The sequence below is a fragment of the Amia ocellicauda genome, chromosome 3 (genome assembly GCF_036373705.1).
Source record: "Amia ocellicauda isolate fAmiCal2 chromosome 3, fAmiCal2.hap1, whole genome shotgun sequence".
NCBI classification, from domain to species: Eukaryota; Metazoa; Chordata; class Actinopteri; order Amiiformes; family Amiidae; genus Amia; species Amia ocellicauda.
This window is the reverse complement of record NC_089852.1, coordinates 20663398-20674132: the sequence shown is the minus strand read 5'-3', so window position 1 is coordinate 20674132 and position 10735 is coordinate 20663398. Positions and strand designations below refer to the sequence as shown.

Sequence of the window (10735 nt, the reverse complement as noted above, 5' to 3'; positions counted from 1 at the left end):
TCGAAACTGTGTGGGAGGTGGGTGTTACATAATGTTAGACTAGTCGCCCACATCTCCGTGCAATAATAAAGATGTCTTCAGCATGTTTTACTTCAAAAAATGTATTATTATTATGAATGCTATGATCATTATCAGTTCACTCCAGGTGTCAGTAGTGACCCAGCTATGTAAAGCTGTGCACTCGCTCTGCATGTATCCTGTTTAATTATTAAGACTGTACCTGCATTTATTATGTACCGAGAAGTGAAGTGCATGCGTTCAGAAATGATATACACACACAGACGCACATTTACATTGAATAAATACATCAGTGTCATTATATTTGGTACAGTTTTAACAGTGTATAGTGTGAAATCAACTGGAAGAAATAGCAGATGTTTCCTAGTCAGTTTTCAGATCTGTTGTCGTAGTTATTCTTGCTCATTCACTGACATTACACACTTCCTCGCTGTGTTGAATGGCAGGCGACACTGTGTGAAACAATGCAGTGTTGCTGTACTGTCCCGTGTGAAGGATCCGCTGCTCTCCAGTACCTCAGAGAGAGAGAGAGAGAGAGAGAGAGAGAGAGAGAGAGAGAGAGAGAGAGAGAGAGAGAGAGAGAGAGAGAGAGAGAGAGAGAGGGGCGGCGGGAAGGAGTTGTAAATAGCCGCATCCCGGGGAAACACGTGTGGGACTGAGGAAGTACTTGTGCGGCTCCTCGCCCTGACACCCACAGCAGCCGGCTGCGTCGCGGCGCACAGACCTGCAGCCTCACAGCGGGATGAGGACCGAAAAATGAGCTGGTCGCCGGCGACAGCGAAACGAGGATTTGCATCCCGGCCGTGAAACAGTATTGAAACTGCATCGCTGCCCGCAGCCCCTCAGGACAGTGTGCGCCCACTGCGACCGGCGAGAGTTGGACCAGTGCGCGCATCCTTTTTCACAGGCACACTTCGCTGGATTACATTGTTACGTTTTATTATTTCAAATATGTGTACATGTTTTCTTAAAACATAATTAAAGCGCCGCAGGAAGACTAATAGCGTGTGCTGCAGCCAATGCATGATGATGTGTGTGCTTTGGTGATGTTGGGATGATGGCGGAGGTACATGCTACCGGCGCTGGATCGGGACCTTTGCTAATCCCGGTGATTGCTCCGCTCGCCGTCGTGGAGGAGTTATCGGAGCTGAACATCAGCGACGCCGCGCAGCCCCCGGCCAGCTCCGGCACCCGGGCGTTCCTGGACGTCGCGGCGGTGACTGCACAGCCGGTGGTGGGAGCCGAGGTCGTCTTCACTAATGGGAGGTACAGAGAGCATGGGAGTCCCAGGACCGGCTGCAGTAGCAGAGACAGCTCGGCCGAGCGCAACCCGCCCGGAGCGAACCCCCCTTGCAGCATTATGAAGGTGAGTCTTGCTTTTTTTATTCAACGCCAAGGAGAAAACGACAGCGACACGCATGACATTTGCCAAACAACACCCCCCTCAGCCCGGCTCGGATGGAGCGAGGAACTGTGTTGGCCGCACAGATCTGCACAGATCTGCACAGATCTGCACAATCCCAGCGATCCCATTGGTGGAGCCGCGCAGATCGGCGCAGAACTGCCCGTGCGACCACCAGTGTGTTGTTCTTTTTCACTCCGTTCATCGTGTTAAAGTTTTGTTCGCATTGCTGTTTGTGTTTTGACAGGCTTTGCCCGTGGTCTTCGTGCCACAGCCTGGATCCACAAATGATTGTATATGGTGAAAGTGTTTTTGTGAAACGGGCAGAAATAAGCACCATCTGTGTCACGTTTATCTGGGAAGCGTCGCACAGCTGCAGCCGCCAGAATAGACACCGCGCTGCTATATTTAGAAGCTCTAACTCCGACGTTACGTTGCGCCCCGCATGGCTCGTCACGTCTGACAAGGCAACTGTAACAATGAACCCCGCACTTCTGGAATGCGTGTGTGTTTTTTAACTGTTACTCATTTAACAACATCCACAAAGCAGAATTAACACTCGCAAAAACTTAATGTGCGAACTTGTCAAACAGCGAGACAACCCCTTCTGAGTGGATGCAGGCAGAATTGTGCTGGAAGACAATTTGAGATGAAATACCCTATGTGACCTTCAGAAAGAAACCATTGTATATTTCCCTCTAGGGGGATTTGTAGACCCACTCTATCAAAGCGGAGCTGTCAGTGATACTGGTGATTGAGCAGTTGAACTGTAAAAGCATCCAAGTTATGAACAGACAGAGAGCATCTGGGCTGTTCCTTAAGGGACCTGGAGGGTCGGCCACAATGAGTGATGTTGGAGGGCTAATCCCATCAGAAGCCAGTCTTTTTAATGTGGTTCAAAGCCTTGCTGGGCAGCCACTGTAGAGGAGCCAGGTGCTGAGTAATCTGTCCCTGTCACCAGTTGTGGGGTGCTGTTATTTTGTATGGACACTAGTCTGTAGATGGATTGAATCCAGTCTGCCGACTGTTTGTAGAAGAAGAGATCGCAGGGAATCCTGGTACCTGAAAATTAGAGAGACTTTTGTCAGGGTTTGGAGGGGGTGAAGGTAACGGGCACTGACAGAGCCACCTCCTGCTAAGAGTGTGTCTGCTGCGGGGCACTAGGGGACAGTGTCTGAACTGTAGAACAGAGGGGGGTCTGTTTGTCTAATGAGTTTGGGAGCAAAAGCTCACCCTTACTGGCATTTAGATGAGGTGAGTTCCTGGACATCTGGTGTCTTGTAAGCTAGTGGAGTCTTCAGAGGCAGTGGCAGGAAGTGCTGTTGCAATCTGGCACCCCTATCTGGATGGCAGGAGTGGGGCCAGGCCGGGCATTGACGCACATTGTCTAAGGGGAGCATGGAGAGAGTTGGTGTTCGGTGAATTTATTTGACTTTCCAGGCTTGTGATATGAGTCGTGCAGTGGTTGTTGAGAGCGTATTGCCACAGGGTTCCCGGTGCTTGACTCGCTATGCCTCGCCCTCAGGCAGTGTCTGAGTCTTCTTATTCTCCGGCCTCCCCGAATGAGCTGTGAAACCGCAGTCCTGTCCGCACCATGCATTAGCAGCAGTTGATGGATAGTGCACCCCTAGTCTTTTTGGTTGAAGGCGTCTGTGTTCTTGTTGGTTTTTCTCTAACTTGAGTCAGTTGGCGTTGACAGATCTGTGAAGATAGAAGATGAAATATGTCTCTTTAGCTTCATTACTGCTATCCATACAAGAGCTGCAACCTCCTCAGCCTTGAACGGGATCAAAGCGCTGCTCAAATGAAAGTCTTATTTGCTTATAATGGAAAGTAATTAGGCTTTCTCCTGGATTTCTTCACCACCCCCATCTCTGTTATGTACGTCTGTTTGGTTAAAGGGTTAAACAAGAAAGCACAGACCATGCTCATTAATTTCCTCCAACATCGCCCAGGAAATACCTAGGGATTGACAATACCAAGGGATTTCCTGCCTCAGTAGGTTAATGCTCTTTGTAATAATGAATAGCATGCATATGAAATCATGTATGCATCCCTAGACAGATATGATTAGAGCGTGGGGTGGAAACATGCTAGTGTCCAGATGCAACAGACAAATAAAAATATCACATTAATGCCCTGAAAAAAATATATAATAATGTAGATGCCCAGATTAAATTAGTTTTTCCATTTGTATTTCATTCCCCCTCCCCCCCCTTTTATCTCCATCATATTTTTCAAAGCCATTTTCTCCACAGCCATGCACGCTTTTTAGTTGATTGGTTAGAGCAAACCCCATTCCCAGCAAATAAGCACCATTCAGTTCTGTTTATTATCACAACATGTCAGAATGTGCTAGAGGCCACCATTGTGCCACTGAGTTTCATGCCAGGCGACGTATGCATTTAGGCAGCTGTGGTACAATGGATGAAAATTGGAGGTGGATCCCAAGATTTTTAGTGATGTGAACATAATCTAAAATAAATCTTGAGACTGCAGAAAAATCCCAAAACGCAGCGTTTCTCAATGTATCCAATGGGGTGCAGGCTCTGCCCTGGCATTCGTGTCCTCTGCAGTGCAGTTCAAAGAATGCTGTTTGAAGTGCAGCGAGAGAACGTGGTCTGTTGTTATTTCACCAATCCAATCCAATGCCAATCAGGAGTCATGATATGCTGTCCATGCTATTCTCCCTGCAACAGTCTGTCCTGCCAGCTTTGCGGCCTGGTGAGCAGATACTCGGGACTTCAATTGAAGTGGAATCAGTGTTGTCAACACAAAACACACCAAAAAAAAATACACATGACTGTTGGCAGGTACATTACTTGGCAGAGAGAGCCTTGTCCAGTTACTCTTACTGGTGGATATTGAACTGTTTGGCAAGGTGGGTAAGTGATTGCAGAGACCGTTTGTGACCCAGCAGTGACACATTTTTCATGCTGCATGCAAGACCACATCTACCACAAGTGGTCTTGTCTTGAATCACAGCCTAATCCCTGTTGTATAGCGCGCCACTCCCATGCAGCAGGCTGTTCTTTTCAGGCTTACATAAACCTCAGCATATCTAGGGCATCTTTCTCCATCTAGATTTCCACCTTAATGGCATAACTACATCTGCAATGCAGATTTTAGAGTTCAAGGTCAGACATTAGGTTAAGTGATGTGTGCTGGAAAAAGATAGTGACTGGCCGTGGGGCTCAGGTGTGTTTTGTTACCGATCGCTGCTCTGTTTCTGCCAGGTTTTTCGTGGCATCTCCCAAACGATTGTGGCTGCAGCTGAGTTTGCGTTGGAGTTATGTAACGCAATTCTCAGACAGCTGTGTGTCCTCTGCGCTCCTGATGCTGATGTGATGCAGGCCGGAGTGCTACAGAGTTTTCTTGAGGTTTTTTTTTTTTTTGTGTGTGTTTGTTACGTAATCTCTGGTGCAAGAGCCTAGGCTGGAACATTTACACTTCTTCGCCAGGGAGCCAAGGCTTGAGAGTTCTTGTTCGCCTACCAACAAACTATGTGTCTGTTGCGTGTGTGGAGATTGATCAGAGAGAGAGTTCCAGCCAAGAGTTTTTGGGGCAGAGCTAAAGCAGATTGCTGACAAAGTTGACCATGAAAACTGCCATAAATCTGTTTTTTTGTTGTTGCTTTTTTTTGTTGTTGCTCCTTACCTCATTTAAGTAACTGTTCTTAAGGACCCACTCAGCCTCGAATAGCAGAATTTATTTATCCAAGCCACAAAACTATACAGTATTCTGGCCTTAATCCACTGTAACAGAAACTAATGTGGTTCATTGGAGTTTGTTTAGCAGCATTCTGAACAGGATCAACACTTTGAATCCTGCCTGTGTTGTCAGCTAAAGCACTGGAAAAGGGGGAGGGGGAGAAATATTCTATTGATCGCAACTGATGAAGTGGAGTTATGCAGGCTGGACAGATTCTGCATAGGACTGGGTCAAGTTTTCTTATGTGGACTCAGATATACAGAGAGCAGAATGTCAGTCGCGTTATTGATATGGGCTGTGTGCTGTTATCAGAATCTTATCAAAAACATAGCCGTTCGAAACAAAATGGTAGTCTTAAGACAAAACAAGAAAATTAGACTTTAATGTGTGAATTTTGGGTGTGCCCCTGCCCACTCCCTTTTAATTTCTGAAAAGATATAACCCACAATCTCACACCCACCCTTGGTCAAAAATTTGCTTTCTACACTACAGGCAGCAGATCCCTGCCAATAACCAACATGTTAGATTCAATCCCTGTATGGAAGATGTATGGGTCCCAGTGTGTTCACAGCAGTCCTGACTCTGTAGTCATTGGATGGGCTTCAGTGGGACAGCTGTTCCTTGTTTCCTGGGCTTGACAATCTGTTATCTGATGAGCTTATTATCCCCACAGTGATTCACTGTAATGTATCTGAACAGTCAGTCATCTGTGCATTCCTCTACCATAATGAATCTGACCAGCATCCACACATACTTTCTGCCTCACTTTAATGAGTCAAATCAGCCCTTCAACACTGAGCTCACCAAGCACAATGAGGCTGATCAGCCAATTGGCATTGCTCATACACTGTGAGTTACACTGGCCAGTTGGGTCTGTTTATTTGGTGCCTGATGTCTTAATTGGCCAATCAGCAAACTGCTTATTCTGTAGAAAGACAATGAGCCCATGAGCTCTGTGCTAATTCACTCCAGTGAGTCTGATTAGACTGGAATCTGCAATGATCTTCTTTCCTAATGAGTCTGAAGAGTGAAGCAACCCTGTGCCTCTAAATTGCAAGATGTATGATTGTATTCATTTCCAGGTAATCTGAAATAGGCAAATGTGATGGGGGGGGGGGGGCAATAAAAAAGAGACAGAGACCAATGCAGATAAGGGAAAGTATTTGCATCTTTAGCCATCTGTGCAATGCAAATGGCTCCATCTTGGAAAATCTCTCTTGCTGTCCACAAACAGCTGTCTCATTAAAGAACAGTGCCCCCATTTGAATGCAGTTTAAGGCACCTGAGCTTTTAAAATGACCAAGAACCTCTCTGGAAACATACAATACCATTCACTCAATATTGGGATTGCAGGGTCACCCCAGTTTAATTTTTTTGATAGCTTCCTGTCCTCATATATAGATAAATACTTAAGTCTTCATTAAATAATTCAATATGGATTTTATTTTTATTTTTTTATGAGGAGATGTCCATTTCAACATCCAAATGATTTATTTCAATGTGTGTTTTCTGTATGGCATGTAGATCCAGAATGCTTCTATCTGCAAAATTGCCTTTTATTACATTTTATAGTCCTGAATCTCATATTGCTGTATTGCTGCCTCTCTTATTGCATTTTTCTCCTCTATATAACTCTTTAAATTTGATCGTTTTCTACAATTTGATTTTACCACTCTTCTGTATTTAACTGTAGCATCATTTAACTTTTATTTTTAATGTTCCTTTTTGAACCACCAACCTACATTAATAATATGTACTGTAATTTTGCCACTGTTGGGCTGATAGTCCGGCCCTATGTTTTGTCAGTCTCGCTGCTCTTAGTTGGATAATGTCTGTGTGCAAGGGGTGAAAACTCAGTTTGTCCTTCTGTGTTTGAAACAATGATTCCCCCTTGGGATAACTCAGATATTCTGTTTCATCCGAATTGGGTGTTTTTTCCTTTTTTTTCCCTTTTTTAATTCTCATCAGCATTAGCTTTTGTGCAGCTGTGGCAATTAACATATTCCTCCTCACCTCCCCTCTTCAGTGTGCGACCATCGCTCGTCCTTTGATTCCTCTCAAACTTTGATTTCTCTACTCCAGTGCGCAGGCGGATGTTCCCCGAACTTCTCCCCTTGTGTTGTGTGGATAAGTACCTGTGTGAGCACGGCCCCCCCCCCCCACCCGCGGGCATAGCTGTGCTATCTTGAATCAGACCATCAGCCACAGACCAGGGCCCCCACTGTGAGCTGGCCGCTGCTGTTCCCCAGTTAACTTCAGGGCTCTGATCAGATTACGGCTGCGACGCTGTACAGTTGTTGACCTCCCGGTCTTCTGCAGTGAAGGCCTGGAGTGCCTCTGAAGCCACATATCGTCAGGATTGCTATGATAATGATTATCACTGTTATCATTAATTAGGATGATAAATATTATCATTGTTTGGTGGATGCTTTTAACCCAGCTGACTTGAATTCTAAAACACATCTGCACTATAAGCTTCCAAGGCAATGTACAAAGTCACTTCTTGTAAAAGTTACAGGCTGTGAATGGTTTTGATGAAATCAGGACAAAACTGTAGGACTCCTTATACCGTGAAGCAGAATACAGTACAGTGACTACAGTGAAAGAGAATGATAGGATGACAGTAGACTGAAATAGGAAACATGTAGCAGAACTGAGAATGAAACAAAAACTGCTTGATATCTTTTTTACTGCAGTGGGCCATGTGAAATAGCTCTGTCCAGAGGATAAGAGGTTATAGTTGGCAAACTTTTATAACCTATAACTCCTTATTGAATAGCATCAGAAAGCAACCGGACTTGATCAATTATGCTATAATATTTCCATAAATGGATAAAAGGAAGTTCTTCTGTTAAGTACTATATAAATGTATCCTGCTTCATATCATTCTCCCCCCCTACCAAGCTCTGTCCTCTCAGTTACAATGCTGGTGATAAGAGAGCCTCTGCTCTTGCAATAAGTAGATTTGGTGTTGCGATCGGCTGCAAATCCCTGTTGAAGACTGGTAGCAGACAAGACTCCCATCCCAAGTCAGATGTATCAGATTCAGCTATGATTGTGTTTGCAGTTTTGTTATTCCCTGGGCGCAGTGATCACTAGTTCTGGTCTAAACTGACAGTAGCCAGATGGATGGGTTCCTGAAACAGGCTGCAGTGAGAGAAAGCTGAGCGGTGAGAAGGCAGAGTACGACTTCCTGCTTTCAGTGGTGGTTCTTCGTGCAGTGGGGTGTTCCATCTGATTGTATTTGTTCACTTTGTTACAGGGTGCTCATAAAAGTCAGTTGGTCCATTCAAGTTGATGGTGAAATTTGATCCGCATCCCAATGGGTCAATGGGGAGCGTTTTTCCCATGGACAGTGACCGCACACTCCAGAGGCCAGCTCCGTGTGACAACAGCATGCGTCCATCCTGGCTTGCATGTGTGGGAGGGCTCGGTACACAGTTGCAAGATGCCAATGTAAAGGCAATATGATGTGACCCTGTCCATTTGTATGGGTACCCAGGTTCATTGTTCATTTTCACTCTCCACGTTTTGTTTTGTTTCTAAATAGGGCAGCTGACTTTATAAGCACCCTGTATTTCAGGAAGTCTTTTTTTATCTGCTTTACTTGCTGGATTCCTTCATTAGCATGCAAAAAAAAGAATTAAGCAGCAATAATGCAGTATCCCCAAGAAACCTTGCAGCACTTTCATGGTTTTTATTATAAGGCTGCTTTCTCCTGGTGGGCACCATCTCACACTGCAGAGCACATTATTATTTGACATAGCAGATGAGTTGTAGGAGAAATACAAGGTACAAATAAGTTTGAAGCAATTACCAGAACAAAAACTATGTGAAGCTAGCAAAAAACCAGAGCCGAAGGCCAAAATACAAAGCATTTACATGAAACAAAAGCCAATTTGTAAGCAGCAGTGGAGTAGAAAAACACAGTAAGTGTGAAAACAAAAGCCATCCAAACAGACAGTGATGCCATTTGAGGACAAGAATTGTAAAGATCTTATGGCTGAGAATTTAAATGACAAGCAAAAGCAGACCATGTCAAGTGCTCTTATTTCAGATGCATCTACTGGAGAACATGACAGGAGTGTGTGGAGTTGGAAGTATGCTGGTATTAATGACTTGTTGCATAGGGCTGGGGATGATCATCAAGGGGCGGGGATGATCATCAAGGGGCGGAGATGACATTGATCTTCAATTATGCCTGCCCTTCTTCCTGCATTCATGTAACACTGCTATTCCTGCTCTCATGGGCTAACATGCAAGCAGATTAACCTTCGTAGCTGTGAGTTGCAGCAGGTGAAATGACTGCGCAAGTGGGATTGGGGATGAGATTTGTGACATAAGTGCCTATGGTTGTCCTTAAGAAACAGGAGGTTGATGGGTATGTGAGAAATGGAGAAAGACAAATAAATTGAAGGACTGAAGGAAATACAGGTGAGAGAGAGAGAGAGAGAGGTAGAGACAGAGAGAGTGTCTTCTCTTACAGCTTGGGGTGGTAACTGTGGGGAGAACCAAGAATGAGTCTTGATAGAAGAGAAAAACAACAACAAGAAACACAGCTTAAACTTTGCGGAGTGCAGGCTTCCTGCCTGTGCAAATCTGATACCAGGGTATTTACCAATGTCACTCTGCAGTCACCTCAGGCATGCAGGCAAGCTGAACACTTATGCAGACTTGCAGAAGAGCAGATGGCCGGGCTGCTATTTCCATCAGTTGCTAAGTGATAATGCAATGATTTCCCTCCGATTTTTGGTGTGTAGTATTTCTTTGATATGTCCACCTATTGAAGAAATCTTTGTTGTTGGTTTGCATTGTCCTTCTTCCCAGGTAATGTGTTACTGGAGAGTTGTGTTACTCTGTGAACGTGATCAAAGTGATCGTGTCTGGGTTACTTGCCTGACGCTTACGATTTTCCCCTTCATACAAAAGAATTGAGGATAGACTTGTGCATCTCAGAGCCACCCGAGATGTCCTTAACCTTGAGTTGCAGGCAGTGTAATAAGCCCATCTGTGAGTATTTTGGTGGGTGTGTTCAGTAGGTTAAGGGTTAACTTCAGGAAGCTATGAAGAAAAATGTGCAATGGAAATGATAACCAGACTGAATCTTTGAATTAAATTTTCTTCTTTGACTTAAGATCAGAGGTGTGACCTGGTGAGGGTCTGAGGTTAAACTAAATTGTTTTGAATTGGCAGGATTTACAATACAAGCCTGGTATTCTAAGCCAGTTTACAGATGGTTCCATAGACTCAGCTGGCAGGAACTATGGCAGATTTAGTTTAACTGAGGAAGGATATTAGACCCAAAAAAAGCAATTCACATGAGATGAATCCTGTTCTTCATTAAGCTTGTCTGTCAGTTTGGGGCTTCAATAGTTAAATAACCAATAACTTGCAGAAGGTAATACAAAAGGAAAATCGGCAGATCCAGACAAGTTTGAGATGCATTGTTATAGGGCACTCCTCAGGTTCAGTAAATAACAACAGAGCACACGGCCTCTCTGAACCCAGTATTAGGGATGCACAGTAAGTCAGTAAGAGCCTGTGGCTAATACAGTTGCATGACAAGGAGTTACATGACAGATCTGGGAAAGGGTGACCTTGTGT

At 44.7% G+C, this 10735-nt stretch overlaps 1 protein-coding gene across 1 annotated transcript in view; it reads left to right on the top strand.

Annotated features, from left to right (window-relative positions):
• The first annotated feature begins 552 nt into the window (after nt 1-552).
• Nucleotides 553-10735, top strand: part of LOC136740197 (inactive phospholipase C-like protein 2) — a 99864-nt gene continuing 89681 nt past the window's right edge. Inside the window, exon 1 of the mRNA XM_066698420.1 lies at nt 553-1384. Coding sequence (XP_066554517.1) covers nt 1073-1384 — 312 coding nt within the window. The 5' untranslated portion in view covers nt 553-1072. The remainder of the gene's footprint in view (nt 1385-10735) is intronic.